At 41.7% G+C, this 21512-nt stretch overlaps 2 protein-coding genes across 2 annotated transcripts; both read left to right on the top strand.

Moving 5' to 3' along the window:
- The first annotated feature begins 3689 nt into the window (after window positions 1-3689).
- LOC139424453 (tetraspanin-1-like) lies at window positions 3690-14751 on the top strand. Its single transcript, XM_071176301.1, has 8 exons — window positions 3690-3747; window positions 5555-5636; window positions 8270-8485; window positions 8773-8847; window positions 9828-9935; window positions 10150-10284; window positions 10497-10589; window positions 10823-14751. The coding sequence occupies exons 2-8, from the start codon at window positions 5580-5582 to the stop codon at window positions 10874-10876; spliced, it is 738 nt and encodes a 245-aa protein (XP_071032402.1). The 5' UTR covers window positions 3690-3747; window positions 5555-5579; the 3' UTR covers window positions 10877-14751.
- Window positions 14206-20751, top strand: LOC139424452 (tetraspanin-16-like). The gene is made up of 7 exons (XM_071176300.1): window positions 14206-14343; window positions 15341-15538; window positions 16687-16761; window positions 17118-17225; window positions 17884-18039; window positions 18359-18442; window positions 20692-20751. Exons 1-7 carry the CDS (start codon window positions 14206-14208, stop codon window positions 20749-20751), a joined length of 819 nt encoding a protein of 272 aa, XP_071032401.1.
- Window positions 20752-21512: the final 761 nt, after the last annotated feature.

Genomic DNA, 21512 nt, shown 5'->3' with positions numbered 1-21512 from the left:
TAGGTCTGTCTACCTTAGACATAATCTAATGTTTCTCCCAGATGTTCCATTCATAAAAGGGGTAAGAGTAGAGTTGAGGGATAGGTTTGGTTGTGTCCCAAATGGCACCCTATTCCCTATAGGCCCTGGTCAAAAGTAGTGCACCACATAGGGAATAGGGTGCCATTTGGGTTGTTGGCAGATATTTTTTATACAGCAGTGCTTATTGGACTTAGCGACAGGTCATAACACTTGGCTGAGTGACGTCAACGTGTGCAGGTTATAACAAACGTCTTCCTGGTCTATAAATAAACGATGAGCCAAGCAGTGAACATTGAGGGAGTGCAATACCATACCTTTGAATGAAAGGGAGTTTGAAATACCTTGTCTTCTTGAGGTTCAATAGATCCTGAAGCACAGTGTGACATAAGATCAGCATACAGTGTATTCGGAAAGTATTCAGACCCCTTGACTTTTTCCACATTTTGTTACATTAACTTATTATAAAATTTATAAAATTGTTTTCCCTTCATCAATCTACACGCTACCCCATAATGACAAAGCATAAATAGGTTTAGACATTTTCGTAAATGTATTAAAAGGAACTGAAAATAATATTTACATAAGTACTCAGACCCTTTACTCAGTACTTTGTTGAAGCACCTTTGGCAGCGAATACAGCCTCAAGTCTTCTTGGGTATGACGCTACAAGCTTTTCACACCTGTATTTTGGGAGTTTCTCCCATTCTTCTCTGCAGATCCTCTCAAGCTCTGTCAGGTTGAATGGGGAGCGTTGCTGCATAGCTATTTTTAGGTATTTTGATATTTTTTAACCTTCATTTAACTAGGCAAGTCAGCTAAGAACACATTCTTATTTACAATGATGGCCTAACCCGGACGACGCTGGGCCAATTGTGCACCACCCTATGGGACTCCCGATCATGGCCGGTTGTGATACAGACCGGGATCAAACCAGGGTCTGTAGTGACACCTCTAGCACTGAGATGCAGTGCCTTAGACCACTGTGGGAAGTCAATCCAGAGATGTTTGTTCGGGTTCAAGTCCGGGCTCTGGCTGACGTCTACGGACAATTCCTTCTACATCATGGTTTGGTGTTTGCTCTGACATGAACTGTCAGCTGTGGGACCTTATATAGACAGGTGTGCCTTTCCAAATCATGTCCAATCAATTGAATTAACCACAGTTCAACTCCAATCAAGTTGTCAAAACATCTCAAGGATGATCAATGGAAATCGGATGCACCTGAGCTCAAGAGTCTCATAGCAAAGATGCTGAATACCTATGTAAACAAGGTATTTTTTATTTGCAAGCATTTCTAAAAACCTGTTTTCGCTTAGTCATTATGGGGTATTGTGTGTAGATTGAGGGAATTGTTTTATTGAATCCATTTTAGAATAAGGCTGGAACGTCACAACATTCTGAAAAAGTAAATGGGTCTGAATACTTTCCGAATGCTCTGTATAGTTGTGTTTTCACCCTCGAGTGTGTGTGTGTGTTTTCACCCTCGAGTGTGTGTGTGTGTTTTCACCCTCTAGACTGTGTGTGTGTTTTCACCCTCTAGACTGTGTGTGTGTTTTCACCTTCTAGAGTGTGTGTGTTTTCACCTTCTAGAGTGTGTGTGTGTTTTCACCCTCTAGAGTGTGTGTGTTTTCACCCTCGAGTGTGTGTGTGTGTTTTCACCCTCGAGTGTGTGTGTGTGTTTTCACCTTCTAGAGTGTGTGTGTTTTCACCTTCTAGAGTGTGTGTGTTTTCACCTTCTAGAGTGTGTGTGTTTTCACCCTCTAGACTGTGTGTGTGTTTTCACCTTCTAGAGTGTGTGTGTTTTCACCTTCTAGAGTGTGTGTGTGTTTTCACCCTCTAGAGTGTGTGTGTTTTCACCCTCGAGTGTGTGTGTGTGTTTTCACCCTCTAGAGTGTGTGTGTTTTCACCCTCTAGAGTGTGTGTGTTTTCACCTTCTAGAGTGTGTGTGTTTTCACCCTCTAGACTGTGTGTGTGTTTTCACCTTCTAGAGTGTGTGTGTTTTCACCCTCTAGTGTGTGTGTGTTTTCACCCTTGAGTGTGTGTGTGTGTTTTCACCCTCTAGAGTGTGTGTGTTTTCACCCTCTAGAGTGTGTGTGTTTTCACCTTCTAGAGTGTGTGTGTTTTCACCCTCTAGACTGTGTGTGTGTTTTCACCTTCTAGAGTGTGTGTGTTTTCACCTTCTAGAGTGTGTGTGTGTTTTCACCCTCTAGAGTGTGTGTGTTTTCACCCTCGAGTGTGTGTGTGTGTTTTCACCCTCTAGAGTGTGTGTGTGTTTTCACCTTCTAGAGTGTGTGTGTTTTCACCTTCTAGAGTGTGTGTGTTTTCACCTTCTAGAGTGTGTGTGTTTTCACCTTCTAGTGTGTGTGTTTTCACCCTCTAGAGTGTGTGTGTTTTCACCTTCTAGAGTGTGTGTGTTTTCACCCTCTAGACTACCTTCTAGAGTGTGTGTGTTTTCACCTTCTAGTGTGTGTGTTTTCACCTTCTAGAGTGTGTGTGTTTTCACCCTCTAGACTGTGTGTGTGTTTTCACCTTCTAGAGTGTGTGTGTTTTCACCCTCTAGACTGTGTGTGTGTTTTCACCTAGAGTGTGTGTGTGTGTGTTTGTTTTCACCCTCTAGAGTGTGTGTGTTTTCACCCTCTAGTGTGTGTGTGTGTGTTTTCACCTTCTAGAGTGTGTGTGTGTTTTCACCTTCTAGAGTGTGTGTGTGTTTTCACCCTCTAGACTGTGTGCGTTTTCACCTTCTAGAGTGTGTGTGTGTTTTCACCCTCTAGAGTGTGTGTGTGTTTTCACCCTCTAGAGTGTGTGTGTTTTCACCCTCTAGTGTGTGTGTGTGTTTTCACCTTCTAGAGTGTGTGTGTGTTTTCACCTTCTAGAGTGTGTGTGTGTGTGTTTTCACCCTCTAGAGTGTGTGTGTGTTTTCACCCTCTAGAGTGTGTGTGTGTGTTTTCACCCTCTAGTTGTGTGTGTTTTCAGAGTGTGTGTGTGTGTGTTTTCACCCTCTAGTGTGTGTGTGTTTTCACCCTTGTGTGTGTGTGTTTTCACCTTCTAGAGTGTGTGTGTGTTTTCACCCTCTCACCCTCTAGTGTGTGTGTGTTTTCACCCTCGTGTGTGTGTGTGTGTTTTCACCCTCGAGTGTGTGTGTGTGTTTTCACCCTCAAGTGTGTGTGTGTGTGTGTGTTTTCACCCTCGAGTGTGTGTGTGTGTGTTTTCACCCTCTAGAGTGTGTGTGTGTTTTCACCCTCTAGTGTGTGTGTGTTTTCACCCTTGTGTGTGTGTGTTTACACCTTCTAGAGTGTGTGTGTGTTTTCACCCTCTAGAGTGTGTGTGTTTTCACCCTCTAGAGTGTGTGTGTTTTCACCCTCGAGTGTGTGTGTGTGTTTTCACCCTCTAGTGTGTGTGTGTTTTCACCCTCGAGTGTGTGTGTGTGTGTTTTCACCCTCTAGAGGGTATGTGTGTGTTTTCACCCTCTAGAGTGTGTGTGTGTTTTCACCCTATAGAGTGTGTGTGTGTGTTTTCACCTCCGTCATAAAGTTCCCTCTAGTAGGACTTTAGCCTCCAGGAAGTTGTCCTACACTAGAAACCAATCAGTGGTGCGTTGGTCACTTACTCCCTCCCCTCGTGTGTGTTTGTGAGACCTGTGGGGGTGGGTGAGGATAAAGGGCCAGATAGAGACTTGTTGGAGACGAACACTCCTCTCAAACCTCAACAGTCGTCACCTCAGCACAGGTAAGAGACTCAATTCACTTCTACTCCATTTAAAATAATCCACTATACACAAATTTGAATGATATAATCATACTTGTCTGATATGCTACATAAAAAACCCATGAAAACCAGTACTTTCTTCAGTAAATAAACTAATACTCAATGTAATACATTTTGTTACACAGGTCACATTTGCATCTAATTTGCAACAGAAAGTCAGATCATATACATCCAGGGAAATTGTTCTATTTAACTGATACATTGTATAAAAAAATATGTATTTTTTTGTCTGTAAGAAGGGAGATTATTTTTGGGATTAATAAATGACTTATTAACATGAACCAGGTTACTGTTGTTTGAACCTCCCTGTATCTAAGGGGAGAACTTTGCCCAGTGGATGAAAGACTAGTTCACATTAAAGCTCTAACAGTCATGAGATCAAATGGCATCTTATTAATGACGTGGTAATATTTTGATGCTGCTGCTGCATTCTCATACATTAGTCATGTAACGAGAGGGAAACTGAGACTCCTGGGATGGTGTTGTTGATAAGTCACATTTAGGGCCAGTTTCACGGACACATGCTTTTTAGTCCAGGACTAGACGTAAATCCTCGTCCGGGAAACTCACCCTTACCTTTGTTTTAAGAACATGTCGTCCGGTAACATTCTGCCTCTCAATCTTGTTATTTCCTGGTCACAGGGACGTTTATGGCCCTGTGGGTAGCTGGTTAAAGTTGTCAAAGTACACTAAAGACTGACGCATAAACAGCAATAAGGAACAACCTGGTCATTGTGGCAATTAAAACTAGGCTTGGTCTCATCCAGTGACACTTCTCCAGTTCACGGGAAGCCAGCGAGCTACTAGAGAAGAGGGTATAAACTAATACAGGATTTGACATAACAATTCAAAACGATACGTCTGCGTGTGTTGTGGAGTCTTTGCTATGATAATAAAGTATAATAGGCTACAATAGACAACTCTGGCCAAAACAACTAGGCTTGGACTCGTCCAGTGACACTTTTCCAATTCCCACGAAAGCCAACAAGCTACTGAAGAAACAGACCATAAAGATATTATGGGGGTTGATAGCTAAGTCTCTGTATCTCATGGAGGTGTTTTCTATGCTACTGAACGTCAGTGACTGCCAGGAAGATTCTGATAAGACTCCTTGACTGTTCCAATAATACCAACGCCTGTAAAATACCTCTAGTAATAAAACATCCACTCTGAGCGTGTCCCAAATGACCAGAACCCATTAATTAACAGTTATCTGCCAAGTAGCTCCGACTTCAAGTAAAAGAGATGGACTGGTACTTGCAAGGTCTTGCAAGGTGTGAAATCCATATTACCAGTCTAAGGGTTTTTTAGGGGTGTTGGACTGACAATTGAAATGAGGAAGCAAGCGACATTGTGATTGGTAGGTCATAGAATTTGGCTGGCAAACAACACAGCTTTACAAAATGGAAATGTTGGTTCGGTGGTTGTCTTTTCTGATTGTTCATTTCAACTCCAAACCCAGTTTATTTCTCAGTGAAAACAAATAAAATGCTAAATTTAGAGAGCATTTATTTCGCCCCATAACCGTCTCCTTCTCCCTGGTTAATGTGTAACTAAAATGGATGCTATGCAATTGTAAAAATGACTCAGACAAGCCTGGTATAACATCCTGTGGTCTTGTAACCAGACAGGTTGGCTGTCTAGTTACAACTCTACAGCTTTATGTACACACACACACACACCGGCCTGAAACCGTAACTGACTGAATATTCTGCATGCCCAAGTCCATCTCCTAAACTCACTGTTGAAGTTTTGTTTTGTTTTTCAGGAGAAGGAAACAACAGACGACAAAGATGTGTTGCTCCGGGTTTCTCAAGATTATGATGTTCATCTTCAATGGAGTCATCTTTGTAAGATTCAACTTCTATTCAGCTAACATTCAATTATCCCCCATCTCCTATATTCCATCAGAATACTCACACCAAAACAGTCTATAGAAAGCTTCTGTTTTTAGCATAATATGCTATTAAATTCACTAAGGTTTTATAGTACTGAAAGGAGTTTGATGGCTTTGAATTAAGTTGTCACTTCCCCTGTCCTCTTTAGCACTCTGGATTTGTAGATGTCCACATAACCGCCATTTTGAACCCAAGCCTCCTGACCTGTTAGGGTCAATGACCCCTTAGATATTTTCAAGGTCATTCAGAGAGCGAACAGGATAAGAAAGTGCACTTCAGAACAGGAATGTGTCACATCCAAGTTCCACAGGGACCATAAATGACAGTCATATCTTTGTGAGGATAGATTTGTGTATTGAGGAAAACTTTACCTAAACTCAGCAAAAAAAGAAATGTCCTCTCACTGTCAACTGCATTTATTTTAAGCAAACTTAACATGTGTAAATATTTGAGTGAACATAACAAGATTCAACAACTGAGACATAAACTGAACAAGTTCCACAGACATGTGACTAACAGAAATGGAATAATGTGTCCCTGAACAAAGGGGGGGGGGGGGGGGGTCAAAATCAAAAGTAACAGTGAGTATCTGGTGTGGCCACCAGCTGCATTAAGTACTGCAGTGCATCTCCTCCACATGGACTGCACCAGATTTGCCAGTTCTTGCTGTGAGATGTTACCCCACTCTTCCACCAAGGCACCTGCAAGTTCCCGGACATTTCTGTGGGGAATGGCTCTAGCCCTCACCCTCCGATCCAACAGGTCCCAGACGTGCTCAATGGGATTGAGATCTGGGCTCTTCGCTGGCCATGGCAGAACACTGACATTCCTGTCTTTGCAGGAAATCACGCACAGAACGAGCAGTATGGCTGGTGGCATTGTCATGCTGGAGGGTAATGTCAGGATGAGCCTGCAGGAAGGGTACCACATGAGGGAGGAGGATGTCTTCCCTGTAATGCACCACATTGACATTGCCTGAGTGACAACAAGCTTAGTCCGATGATGCTGTGACACACCACCCCAGACCATGACGGACCCTCCACCTCCAAATCGATCCCGCTCCAGAGTACAGGCCTCGGTGTAACGCTCATTCCTTCTATGATAAACGTGAATCCGACCATCATCCCTGGTGAGACAAAACCGTGACTCATCAGTGAAGAGCACTTTTTGCCAGTCCTGTCTAGTCCAGCGACAGTGGGTTTGTGCCCATAGGCGACACTGTTGTCGGTGATGTCTGGTGAGGACCTGCCTTACAACAGGCCTACAAGCCCTCAGTCCAGCCTCTCTCAGCCTATTGCAGACAGTCTGAGCACTGATGGATTGTGCGTTCCTGGTGTAACTCAGGCAGTTGTTGTTGTCATCCTGTACCTGTCCCGCAGGTGTGATGTTCGGATGTACCGATCCTGTGCAGGTGTTGTTACACGTGGTCTGCCACTGGGAGGATGATCAGCTGTCCGTCCTGTCTCCCTGTAGCGCTGTCTTAGGCATCTCACAGTACGGACATTGCCATTTATTGCCCTGGCCACATCTGCAGTCCTCATGCCTCCTTGCAGCATGCCTAAGGCACGTTCACCCAGATGAGCAGGGACCCTGGACATCTTTCTTTTGGTGTTTTTCAGGGTCAGTAGAAAGGCATCTTTAGTGTCCTAAGTTTCCATAACTGTGACCTTAATTGCCTACCGTCTGTAAGCTGTTAGTGTCTTAACAACCATTCCACAAGTGCATGTTCATCAATGGTTTATGGTTCATTGAACAAATCAAATCAAATTTATTTATATAGCCCTTCGTACATCAGCTGATATCTCAAAGTGCTGTACAGAAACCCAGCCTAAAACCCCAAACAGCAAGCAATGCAGATGTAGAAGCACGGTGGCTAGGAAAAACTCCCTAGAAAGGCAAGCATGGGAAACAGTGTTTATTTAAACCCTTTACAAAGAAGATCTGTGAAGTTATTTGGATTTTTACGAATTATCTTTGAAAGACAAGGTCCTGAAAAAGGGACATTTCTTTTTTTGCTGAGTTTATATACTCTCTGGTTATAATATTACCCAGAACTAATATTGTAAGTCATTTTTAGTCACAGTAAGAAGATGAATTACCTGCCTTGTCATACTAGCTAATTACTGTGGGTTCGGGATTTCTTTCAAAAATTGTGAAGTTAATGGTTGCAGAGATGACCATATTTTGTATGATGACAACATTTGCCCCACTTATTCTCCACAACGCATTCTAATGTCAAAGTCAAATGGACGGAGGGCCAAATAAAAAAATCAGCTACAAGACGAGGGCCGGACTGTTCGAATGTTCATTGAAAAATGTTTAAATGACGCATATAGTCTAGTGAACCTAATTGAACCTACTGAAAACCTAACAAATATATTACAATATGATCAGATAAATAAAGCAATATTTTCTTATGGCTCTGTCAGTAATCTTTAATTTTCAACAGATATGGTTTAGAGTTTTCAAAGAACATTCCAAGTATACTCCCTGTACTCTTCATCAACATTTTCCCAAACACTAAAACTATCCCCTCCCCTTATTTCTCCTCTTTCTCTCTCCCACCTCCCTGTTGTGTGTATCAGTTGGCAGGTGTGGCCATCCTGGCAGTGGGGGTGTGGGTGAAGGTGGACAGTGGCTCTCTACTGGGAGTACTAGACAACATTAAGGATGCCCCAGCAGAACTGGGCCAGCTGGCTAACGTGGCCTACCTGCTCATGGGGGTCGGAGGGGTCCTGCTGATCATGGGCTTCCTAGGGTGCTGTGGAGCCATGAAGGAGTCCAGGTGTATGCTGATGCTGGTGTGTCATCTTTGACCATTGAACATAAATATTCAGAAATCGATTTAATACAAATACCAACTTGACTTTTACTCTGTTTATTTTTGAATATTCGTACTGGTATGGAAAGATTAATTCATTATTTGTTACTTAAAAAAAAAATGTTTTGTGCAAAATTACTTTCTTTGTTGATATACACAATTATATATTTATAGAATTTTGACCTTTGATCTAATGTGATAGTTTTGACCCTTTGTTTTTTTCCCATCAAACCCTTAACCCCTGTATGCTTGTCTGTTCCTTTCCAGTTCTTCATCATCATCCTGATCATATTCATTGCAGAGGTGGCTGGGTGCGTGGTGGTCCTCGTCTTCCAACCACTGGTAGGTAGTTATTAACACTGTATGGGCCCTGGTCAAAAGCAGTGCACTAATTAGTAAATAGGGGGAACGTTTGAAACTTTATTTGGCTGTGCTGGTGGTGGTTTGTTCATATTGTTCATCTCAGAGACCATCTCAGAAGGTGTTATTACGTGCTCCACTAAGGCAGTTATTTATCTTATAACTTGTCCTTGTGGTAAAAATGATGTAGGTAAAACAAAGCGCGAATTAAAAGTACGTATCTCAGAGCATCGTAGCACCATTAGGTGTAAAAACTTGACTTATCCAGTTGCGGCCCACTTCTTGGAGGCAGGCCACTCGATTTCGTCTCTGCGTTATATTGGCATCGAACATGTCACCCTCCATAGGAGAGGGGGTGACCTTGATAATGTATTGTTAAAACGAGAGGCTGCCTGGATCTTTAATTTAAAGACCCTTGTGCCCTTCGGTCTCAACGTAGACTTTGATCTGAAGCCATTCTTGTGATTATTGTGACTTTGCCATTGTAATTGTTTGTAAGCTTGTGTAGTCAAATGAATCTATGATCGTATGCTATCCATTTGTTGTTTGTATGCTGTTCTTTGTATGACATTTTAATATTTGATTATTAACCAATGATATTAGGCCACTCTTAGCCATGATTACAGACACCTGTGTCTTTTGATACAATATAAACGAGTCATCCCGCAGTGTTTGTGATTATACCCTGATGAAGACAGCTTGGCTGTCGAAACGTTGGTAATTCAATTTTTGCATCTGAGCTCCTAGAGTGTGCGGCTCTCTTTTATTTTCAAGTTTTCTACTCCGCTAGCCAGCACCTCATCTTAATAGGTGTGCGTTTCTTTTTCTTCTAGATGGTTTTGTTCATATTGGCAGATGAAAACAGTTTTTATACAGTAGTAAATCAAATAGCCTAATGTTGGGACAATAAAGATTTTCTGAATTTGTGGAAATGGGTTTGTGTTCTGTTTTGTATGTTTTAGGCTAAGGAAGTTCTTGAGGACCTTAGTGAGAAGGTTGTTGACAGCATTCAAAAAGACTATGGGAAGGATGAGAGCCTGACTTCACTATGGAATGGTACCATGGAACAGGTATACTTCATTCATTCACACTACTATATTAAGTAGTGCATTTACTGCCACTCTGCCAGTGGATGTTATTAGCGCCCTTCGGTGTACTCAATAAATGCATATGTTCTTATGCAGATTATTTACAGGTTTCAGAGAAGGCAGTGGTGCTTGGCTTACTGTGTTCTGTAGATGCTACCATGTCATAATGATTTGTGTCTCTGTGCTTCCCTCTTAGTTCAAGTGCTGTGGATACCGCAATTACACAGACTTCGATGGATCCCCTTTCCAAGAGAACCCAACTAACCCTACGTACCCACCAACATGTTGCAGTAAAACTGAAACCTGTGCAGCTGCTGCTGCTGAACGCTCGGTACAGATATCTAACAGTACAATAAAGGGTCTTCCGATGTGCTGTGTTTAGACCAGGAGGGTTTCCTTACACTTTGGTTGGGTCACATAGTCATGAAATACTCCTGCCCCTGGCTAGGTTTTACATTTAATAGCCTGTGTTTGTGTGTTTATAATCATTGAATCCCCATACAGCTATCTAATTCTAATACTGGAGTGCTGTTTCCTCCCCAGAATGTCATTGGCTGCTTTACCATGTTGCTGAACCTGATAGAGGACAACGCTGTCATCATTGGAGCTGTTGGACTGGGCATCGCTGCGCTTGAGGTACAGTACACCTGTTACAATACTATCAGCATCCCAAATAGCATCCTATTCCCTACATTGTGCACAACGTTTGACCAGAGCCCTATGGGCCCTCTTCAGGAGTAGTGCATTATAAAGGTATTAGGGTGCAATTTGGGCCCTAGTCAAAAGTAATGCACTATAAAGGGATTAGGATGCCATTTGGAACGTAACCATTATATTCCGTTAACACTTGTGACGTGTCATCGTTTCAGATTGCTGCCATGGTGGTGTCAATGGTTCTCTACCAACAGATTGGTAACAAGTAGCACTGAGGACCCCAACATCCAGGACCACGCCTGTTTAACCATCATCATTGCCTCACCTTGACACCTTCAGTCGACATGTTTAATTTCAAACACCAAAGATTATTAAAATATTTCAATTATAAAAGAAAAACAAGAGAGGAAGGAGCGTTGTTCAAAACCCTGTTGTGACTCGATCACCTCCATGGTATATCAACAATATCTGGGCACATATACTGTATAGGGCCTACTGTATACATTCAGTACTTATTTATGTGTAAATTAGATTCCTTTATCTCTATCCTTATTTGTTTATTGCTGAAGCTGAAGACTTTGCATGAAGGTATGATGTTTTGAGAAGGTAATTGCTTTACACTTGCTCTAACTGGCAAGACTTTTTATTTTATTTTTTATTCAACAGTCTTGAATGGATATACAGTGTCTCATTTTGTACATATAAATATTGAAGTTTAGAAATTACCACATTCAATCTGACTTGTTTATTTATTGTTCTATTCTTTACGAGGAAATTAAACGTGTTCTTATTTGCAATAGTTTCTCAATCATATTCACCTAAAGTTGGCATCTACTAGGCTACTTTTTAGATCAGACTTGCAGATTCGGTGCCTCATTTTAAATCCCTGCTGAAGACAAGACTTTTATGAAGATGCTTTTAATGTATGATTTTAATTAGCTATTTTTTTTATTCTCCTTCCTCCTGTCTTTGTTAGTATTTATATTTTATGATATGAAGCACTTTTACTTGTATTGACAGCCTGGTCTCAGACTAGATGTAACATAGTAAATGTAAATCTGTGAAATGCAAATTAGTATGATATGTTACTTTTGGTATGGTTACATAACAGATGGTTAATTAAATGAAAGCAGGGTGGTTGACTGGGTGGGCGTATAAGGTGAACTTCTAGCAACCCAAAGGTTGAGAGTTTGAACCTCATCACGGACAACTTTAGAAACTACTTACTACTTTTTTGCTACTTTGCAACTACTTAACATGCTAGCTAACCCTTTTAGCTAACCATAACCATTCTAGCTAACCATTTCCCTGACCTTAACCCTAACCCCTAGCCTAGCTAACATTAGCCAGCTAGCTAACGTTAGCCACCTAGCTATATTTTGTAACATTGTATGTTTAATGTAATTTGTAACATATCATACGAAATGGGTGGTGAACATCCTTAAATTAATACATACCCTACAAAACATAACATATCATACTATATACAGTGCCTTTCGGAAGTATTCAGACCCCTTGACTTTTTCCACATTTTGTTACGTTACTGGCTTATTCTAAAATGTATTAAATTTAGATCTACACACATAATGACAAAGCAAAAATATTTATAAAAACTGATATATCATTTACATAAGTATTCAGACCCTTTACTCAGTACTTTGTTGAAGCACCTTTGGCAGCAATTACAGCATCAAGTTTTCTTGGGTATGACGCTACAAGCTTGGCACGCCGGTATTTGGGGAGTTTCTCCCATTCTTCTCTGCAGATCCTCTCAAGCTCTGTCAAGTTATACAGCTATTTTCAGGTCTCTCCAGAGACTTTCGATCGGGTTCAAGTCCGGGCTCTGGCTGGGCCACTCTAGGACATTCAGGGACTTGTCCCGAAGCCACTCCTATGTTGTCTTGGTTGTGTGTTTAGGGTCGTTGTCCTGTTGGAAGGTGAACCATTGCCCCAGTCTGAGGTCCCAAGCGCTCTGGAGCAGGTTTTCATCAAGGATCTCTCTGTACTTTGCGCCGTTCATCTTTCCCTCATTCCTGACTAGTCTCCCAGTACCAGCCACTGAAAAAGATCCCCACAGCATGATGCTGTCACCACCATGCTTCACTGTTGGGATGGTGCCAGGTTTCCTCCAGACGTGAACCTTGGCATTAAGGCCAAAGAGTTCAATCTTGGCTTCATCAGAACAGAGAATCTTGTTTCTCATGGTCTGAGAGTCCTTTAGGTGCCTTTGGGCAAACTCCAAGTGGGCTGTCATGTGCCTTTTCATGAGGAGTGGCTTCCGTCTGGCCACTCTGCCATAAAGGCCTGATTGGTGGAGTGCTGCAGAGATGGTTGTCCTTCTGGAAGGTTCTCCCATTTCCACATAGGAACTTTGGAGCTCTGACAGAGTGACCATCAGGTTCTTGGTCACCTCCCTGACCAAGGCCCTTCTTCCTCGATTGCTCAGTTTGGCCAGGTGGCCAACTCTAGGAAGAGTCTCTGTGGTTCCAAACTTCTTCCATTTAAGAATGATGGAGGCCACTGTGTTCTTGTGGACCTTCAAGGCTGCATATATTTTTTGATATCCTTCCCCAGATCTGTGCCTTGGCACAACCCTGTCTCTGAGCTCTACGGACAGTTCCTTCGACATGCACTGTCAACTGTGGGACCTTATATACATACACAGGTGTGTGCCTTTCCAAATCACGTACAATCAATTGAATTTACCACAGGTGGATTCCAATCAAATTGTAGAAGCATCTCAAGGATGATCAATGGAAACAGGATCAATTTCGAGTCTCATATAAAAGATGCTGAATACTTAAGTAAATAAGGTATTTGTTTTTTATTTTAAATACACTTGCTAACATTTCTAAAAACCTGTTTTCGCTTTGTCATTATTGGATATTGTGTGTAGATTGCTGAGGGGATAAAAAATATATATTTTAGAATAAGGTAACAAAATGTGGAAAAAGTCAAGGGGTCTGAATACTTTCCGATGGGCTGTAGCGTGTCATAGATTTACATACAGAATAATATGAAATGCTCTGAGACCAGGTTGCAATTGAAAAGCACAATAGAAATAAAGTTAACATTGTATCCTCGAGCAACATCTATTGTTACAAAATGTTAATTGTGACACCTCTGATTATGACCTTATGACCCAGAACTGCGTTGCCCTGGGAAACGGGTGCGCATTGCCATGAAGGTTCGTGCTCGTGCCCCTGTCAAAAGAAGATACCAATAGCAAGTTAGCTTTGTCAGCTGGGCTAGCTAAATACAACTTGTAGCCTACAAAAAGGTCATTAAGAATGCAGGCGCAACTCATTAATTTGCCAATTATTGAACAGCTAATAAGGAATTTCATAACTTTTAGCTTTTGCCTTTGGCCAATTATATACACAGTAGCTAGCTAGCTAACGTTATTTAACTAGCTAAAAATGCAAATTTTTCAAAAGGAATATGAAATATCCAAGCCTATAGTAGCTAGTTAACTTCTAGATAACTTTGGATAACATTACTTTTGCATGTAATGAGTGTTTGTCATGTCAATGATGGATAACAATTCAACAACAACGTTGAGTATTGAACATTTCCAGATTATTGGTCTATGTGAAAAATGTTAACCTGTATGTATGGTTTCCGTAGATTGAACCAACCGGTTCATGACATTACAGCGCTGTCAGCCATGTCCAGACTACATCACCTGTATGGCCTGTTGAGGTACCTGATGATGTTACTCAGTGGCATCATATTTGTAAGTGCATCGTTTTTTTGTGTGCTTTTTGGGGGGGTTATCTGTAGATTATACCAAAAGAGGCTATTAGGCTGGACCTCAATCAAACCCACACTGCAGAACGATTACATTCACTACAACATGTAGGTTGGAGTGAAAGTTCGATAGAATTATCAGACCACAGGGAATCAGAGAATCTCCTTTGAATCTCCATGGTGCTGCTTTTTAGGATGTCAATATAAATGAATGTATTTATGGTTGTTTGTAATTTGAACTTGCATTTTAATCATTATGTGTTATTGTTTTTACCATTGGGTACCACTTTGTAAATAAGCGTTTTAATTAACACTTTCAAGTGATATCCTCTGGGTCCATATTGTACATTTTGTTGTATATGTCTGTTACCCAAAATAAATTCAATTCAAATAGCTTTTTAGTCCAAGACTATGCTTAATCGGTTGTAGGAAACTGGCCCTATGTGTTACAGATGGTATGCTCAGGATAGTCCAACGTTTTAAATTCAATATAGTTTAGTTGAGGCCCTGCATTCATGTCAGAATCTAGTTTGATCAACTCTTAGCCTGCGTCTACAGTAATTGTTGGGGAAAACACGATAATGATGCATCAATATGATCAATCTCATGTTCATTCACCCAATCAGTATGTCCAATGTCAATACACTCTATTAATACCCTTTACATTTTTTTTATTTTTACCTTTGTTAAGAACAAATTATTATTTTCAATGACAACCCACTGTTCCTAGGCTAACTGCCTGTTCAGGGGCAGAACGGCAGATTTGTACCTTGTCAGCTCAGGGATTTGAACTTGCAACCTTTCGGTTACTAGTCCAACGCTCTAACAACCAGGCTACCCTCAATCTCATGGATGCGCATCTCATTCTCTACACCAATATGGTCGCCTGACCAGTTCCCCCACTGTCTGGGACACTGTCTTAAATCAGAAGGTTCTACAATCTAGTCATTCTAACTCTATGGTCCATCTCTTCCCCCATCCAGGTGAGTGGCCTTGTGCTGTTTGGCCTAGGCGTGTGGATTAGGTACGGGGCGGCCACCTTTGTCCAGGTGATGGGCTCTTTCTCGGCACAGCTGGTGACCATCAGCTATGTGTGTATGTGCCTGGGGGCCATCCTGTCTCTGCTGGGGTTCATTGGCTGCTATGGGGCCTGGAGCGAGAATCGCTGCCTCATCTTGCTGGTAAGAGACCGTGAATCCCAAACCACCCCCTCGCCCCTACCAATTCGCTCTGAGGGCCCTCTGTTGACGCGTGTTGTTGTCAAAACTCCGAGGGTGACTTCCAGAGGGTGACAAGGGGGTCAATAAACTCTAACTTCTGGACAAACTCGTGACTTGAAGGAGGCAATTCATGTTTCACTTTTAAATAATAAAACAAACATGAAATTCAAATGAGCAAATTCCCCCTGTCGTTTTACAAGATATAAACCTCATCGACAGTATAACATGGGGGGGACTACCATTTGGGGCTCAGTCTAGAAGAAAGGTGGGTCACTTTTGTGGAGTGTAGTCTTCATAAAGTCTTGGTAATGGTTGAGAGTCTGTTAGAAGGAGCCATTTTGGCCTACTTATTTGGTTGTTGTGTTGTGTAGTCTATACCCTTGTTTCTCAAACCTCTCCTCGGGGACCCCCAGATGTTTCACAATTTTGTTGTAGCCCTGAACTAGCACACCTGGGCCACGTTCAGTTGCCAAATGTTGTCGAACATTGCAGATAGTGAAGCCATGAGTATAGCCGACATGATTCCTTTTTCCACATGTTGGAGAGGCATGTTTGTTCTACATAACATATTTCTATCTGAACGTTCCAAGATGTTGTGTCCTTCTGAACGGATTTAAGTAGTCAATCAAGGGCTTGATTATTAGTTGAATCAGATGTGCTAGGCAAGTTCCACAGAGAAATTTGATGGTTGCTCTATAGTCTTTGTGTATTCCACTTAAAGAGATTGAACGGGATCTTAAGCATTTACAAATTCGTAACATATCGTACGAATTGGAAATGCTAACATAGCATAAGAATTGCATGATTTTTTAAAAATATTTTTTTTTTCAGGACGTAGCATATCATTCGAAATGGATGACGTTGTACAAAATTGTGCACACTTTTCAGGCGCCTGTTTTGGCTCGTGAGCGCTACTTTCAAAACTACTGGGTGAAATTATACAAAACATCTGTAGCGTCACTTTAATTTGTACACTAGATGGAACTATATGTTGGGTCACAGGAGACCAGGACGTGGGAATGCACAGGTATAGAGAGTGTACAGTTCTTACCCTGCTCACCTTTGGAACTATGTTGTGGTTGATTCTAACCCTCTCCTTGATCTGACAGTATTTCTTCATCGTGTCCATGATGTTTACAGCTGAGGTTACTGGGGTTATTTTCATCTTGGTGTACAAAGATCTGGTAAGCAGATTATCCACTCACCCTCACTGTTTAAACTGTAAAGAAGATGCCATACAAAGCACATACGATCCACTCACACCCTCACTGTCTAAACTGCAAAATAAAAACTGTACGAAGCACAGACAATCCACATTGACCCTATCCTCACTGTCTAAACTGCAACAAAGATACTGTACAATGCACAGATTATCTATTCACTTTCACTATCTAAACTGCAACAAAGAAACTGTACAAAGCACAGATGATTCACACACAGCCTTACTGTCTGAACTGCTACAAAAATGCTGTAAAGTTTTCTTGGTGGGATTAACAGTCAAGCACTGGGGTAAATGATTGGGCGACTTCCTGTGTTTCAGGTGGAGGTTATGATTCGTGGAGCCAGTAAGGACTCTTTACGGATGTCCTATATGGGACCAACGGCTTCAGACCCCATATCAACAGCCTGGAACACCATCATGGTCCATGTGAGTGGGCTATGTGAACTCTGACTTTAAAGGGGCAACCAGCAGTTGCTACATTCATTTTTTGGACTTATAAATTATTTATATATAACCATTGATTCTTGAAGTTTATAACTTATAAATGCCTCATGAGCTTAGTTCAGGACCCAAAATATACTGTAAGCTTGTTTTACTCCAATGTTTGTGAACAAAGTAAATGTAAACAAACACTATATAGCCTAAAAACATTGTTACAACTATGATGTTGATATCATGGATGATCAGTCCTTGAATCCATATCTCTGTTTATGAATTTGAGAGTGGTTATATTTCTCCAGCCTCATCCCTCAGCTTTTTACCAAAACGGGTGGGGGGGACGCTTTGTCATCATTGTTTTTACTGCTGATTGCTGCTTAATACCAGTAGGATCTACCATACCCTGGGTACCAGTCTATCATTCCACTCCTTGCCTCTCCTTGTCATGCCAAACTTTGGCATATGACACGAACTACAAGGAGTGCAATGAAAACAGGTCTGGTTTTCAGACTAGAGCTACCGTTCTTCACTGTATATGTGCAAAAGCTCCGGAAGAAACATGTAAGCCCATCAATTGTCAATGGGAACCAATAGAAGCCCACCTGTTTCACTGTCTCAACGCTCTGCCTTTCTCTACTGTGTGCAGTACAAGTGCTGTGGCTTTGACAACTCCACGGAAGACTTCAAGAACTCTGTGTTCAGTGCTAACACTGGCCTGTTGTACCCCAAGACGTGCTGTGTTGACCTGACGAGCACCGCCTGCGACGGCCTCGACACCACCCAGGGCCTGATACACCCAAAGGTAGGGTAGACTTTTCCACATGAATAAGCCGAGCCAAACCAAGCTGTACCGAGCTGGCCTGGTTACACATCCACCATAGCTGGAACGACTTTGACCCCTTTCACTCTATCGTGTTGACCCACAGCAAACTGTTCTGTTTTGGATATTTTCTTACATTTGTCTTTTTCAGCATGGTTCCAGAAACTATGGTGGATGTAGCAGTGTCAAAAGTCATTACTCCGTTGCCTATTTCTAAGGGCCAAATCCTAACTTGGGTAGTGGCCATGTCTTGTGAAGGAACAGATGGTGACGTCCTCTTTATCTATCTGTCGGTCACCAGAGCTGCATTACCAAACTGATTAATGTGATCCGGGACCAGAGTGTCATCTTTGGCTCCACTGCTTCTGGGATCTGTGTCATGGAGGTAAGGGTCCTTTCAGATTAGCCCAAATGTATATGGTGAGATTTGCCCAAATTTACACTACCGTTCAAAAGTTTGGGGTCACTTAGAAATGACTTTGTTTTTGTCCATTAAAATAACATAAAATTGATCAGAAATACAGTGTAGACATTGTTAATTTGTAAATGACTATTGTAGCTGGAAACAACAGATTTTAATGGAATATCTCCATAGGCGTACAGAGGCCCATTATCAGCAACCATCACTCTTGTGTTCCAATGGCACGTTGTGTTAGCTAATCTAAGTTTATAATTTTAAAAGGCTAATTGATCATTAGAAAACCCTTTTGGCAATTATGTTTTGCACAGCTGAAAATTGTTGTTCTGATTAAAGAAGCAATAAAACTGGCCTTCTTTAGACTAGTTGAGTATCTGGAGCATCAGCATTTGGGGGTTCGATTACAGGCTCAAAATGGCCAGAAACAAAGAACTTTCTTCTGAAACTCGTCAGTGTATTCTTGCTCTGAGAAATGAAGGCTATTCCATGCAAGAAATTGCCAAGAAACTGAAGATCTCGTACAACACTGTGTACTACTCCCTTCACAGAACAGCGCAAACTGGCTCTAACCAGAATAGAAAGAGGAGTGGGAGGCCCCGGTGCACAACTGAGCAAGAGGTACAAGTGCATTAGAGTGTCTAGTTTGAGAAACAGACACCTCACAAGTCCTCAACTGGCAGCTTCATTAAATAGTACCTGCAAAACACCCGTCTCAACGTCAACAGGGAAGAGGCGACTCCGGGATGCTGGCCTTCTAGGCAGAGTTCCTCTGTCCAGTGTCTGTGTTCTTTTGACCATCTTTTATTTGTATTGGCCAGTCTGAGATATGGCTTTTTCTTTGCAATTCTGCCTAGAAGGCCAGCAGCCTTCATTTCTCAGAACAAGAATAGACTGATGAGTTTCAGAAGAAAGTTATTTGTTTCTGGCCATTTTGAGCCTGTAATCTCACCCACAAATGCTGATGCTCCAGATACTCAACTAGTCTAAAGAAGATCAGTTTTATTACTTCTTTAATCAGAACAACAGTTTTCAGCTGTGCTAACATAATTGCAAAAGGGTTTTCTAATTATCAATTAGCCTTTTAAAATTATAAACTTGGATTAGCTAACACAATGTGACATTGGAACACAGGAGTGATGGTTGCTGATAATGGGCCTCTGTACGACTATGTAGATATTCCATTAAAAATCAGACGTTTCCAGCTACAATAGTCATTTACAACATTAACATTGTCTACACTGTATTTCTGATCAATTTTATGTTATTTTAATAGACAAAAAATTTGCTTTTCTTTCAAAAACAAGGACATTTCTAAGTGACCCCAAACTTTTGAATGGTAGCGTATATGGTGAGAGTTACCCAAATGTATATGGGGAGAGTTACCCAAATGTATATGGGGAGAGTTACCCAAATGTATATGGGGAGAGTTACCCAAATGTATATGGGGAGAGTTACCCAAATGTATATGGGGACAAAATGACTAGAGGGTAGAGACATTGGCCACAAACAGCCACAGGTGGTTTCCATTGTGATCACCATTGTGTAAATGAAAGTCTTAAACAGTAAATTGGCCTTGTGAATCAACATGGATCAGACAAAATAACACAATCACTGCTAGCTGTTATTGAGTCTCTCACTGAGGAAGACAGTGTCATGAATGGAGTCATTTCAATAGTGGATGCCAAGGCAGATAAGACTAAGTGTGCATACCAAATGGAACCCTATTCCCTATATGGTGCACTATTTTTGCCCAGGGCCCATAGGGCTCTGATCAAAAGTAGTGCACCATGTACAGTAGGGAATAGCGTGCTATTTGGGATGCAGTCTTATGCTATTTGGGATGCAGATCTGCCTTTGCATCCACTATTGAAATTACTCCATTCATGACACTGTTCTCCTGAGAGACTCCAGAACCACTAACACCACCCCAACACAAATGAACTGAAACATTAACTTAGCCTCAAAGTTAGACTTTTGTGTTAAAACATAGTTTCTACATGAAGTGTGTGTGTGTGCGTGTGCGCGTGCTCGATGTGAACAACCCCATTACCACATGAGTGAACTCAGCAAAGCCAGCTAAACCTATTTCAGAAGAGTCAAAGTTAGACAGAGCTATAGCTCCCTTCCGTGGCCTGTGGTGTGTGTTAATGACGCTTCAATGTGTTTCCCGTGGCCAAATACGTGTGTGTGGTTTTTGTTGTGTGTGTCTGTTTCAGTTGGCGTCCATGATGGTGTCAGTAGTGTTGTTCGTCAGACTAGGCAACACCTATTATTAGACCAGCAGCAACACAGAGAACAGAGCCTGACCCAGGCATGGTAGGTCAACCAGACCAGAGACAACACCATAATAAATGAGACTTGCAGATATAGCCTCCTTGTCAGTAGACTGTGGTTATTGTGGTGCTTAGGGACTGCTTAGGGTTTATGGTGGATGTGGGAGGGTGGGTGTGTCTCTCTGTATGTGAATGTGTGATGATTAGCAGGCTAGTGAACAGGAAAACTCTTTGACAACTACTCCCTCTTGTGGAATATATCTGAAGTGTCAGAATCACAGTATCATGGTCAGTCACGTGTCTGGGATCATTAAGTAACATTGAGTTATATTATAATAATATATGCCATTTAGTAGACACTTTAATCCAAAGGGGTTTACGGTAGTGTGTGCATACATTTTTGTTCTCCTTAACAGTTACTTCACTCAGTAACAGTTATTCTGAACTTCACTTGGTCAGGTGTCTAACAGATAGAAGCTGCCTATGGGAAAGTGGTCGAGGGGGGGTGGGGATGGGAATGTGGTCGAGGGGGTGTGGGGATGGGAAAGTTCATGTGTCAATTAACACAGAGCCCATGGGAACTCCTAGCAGGGTTCTAGAACTCCAGACAGCCAGTGACTGATCAGGTCATGGGTGAGAGAACACAGGACTCTAATGGCATTATGATGGGCCATAACAAGGGAGCTGGGCTTTATACCCACGGAACATAAACCCATTATGACTTTACCACCACATGTAGTGAAAGCCCCTTGTTTGGCTAGGTA

The sequence above is a fragment of the Oncorhynchus clarkii genome, chromosome 13, assembly GCF_045791955.1.
Source record: "Oncorhynchus clarkii lewisi isolate Uvic-CL-2024 chromosome 13, UVic_Ocla_1.0, whole genome shotgun sequence".
In the NCBI taxonomy this organism is placed as follows: domain Eukaryota; kingdom Metazoa; phylum Chordata; class Actinopteri; order Salmoniformes; family Salmonidae; genus Oncorhynchus; species Oncorhynchus clarkii.
The sequence above is the reverse complement of the archived record's forward strand: the minus strand, read 5'-3'. Positions and strand labels throughout refer to the sequence as shown.

Bases quoted from the DNA above. Each gene is read 5' to 3' on its own strand.
- LOC139424452 (XM_071176300.1), top strand. From the start codon at position 14,206: ATGTTAACCTGTATGTATGGTTTCCGTAGATTGAACCAACCGGTTCAT. The intron at 17,226-17,883 runs GTGAGTGGGCTA...TACTGTGTGCAG, and splicing joins GGAACACCATCATGGTCCAT to TACAAGTGCTGTGGCTTTGA. The intron at 18,443-20,691 runs GTAAGGGTCCTT...TGTCTGTTTCAG, and splicing joins CTGGGATCTGTGTCATGGAG to TTGGCGTCCATGATGGTGTC.
- LOC139424453 (XM_071176301.1), top strand. From the start codon at position 5,580: ATGTGTTGCTCCGGGTTTCTCAAGATTATGATGTTCATCTTCAATGGA. The intron at 8,486-8,772 runs GTGTGTCATCTT...GTTCCTTTCCAG, and splicing joins CCAGGTGTATGCTGATGCTG to TTCTTCATCATCATCCTGAT. The intron at 8,848-9,827 runs GTAGGTAGTTAT...TGTATGTTTTAG, and splicing joins TCCTCGTCTTCCAACCACTG to GCTAAGGAAGTTCTTGAGGA.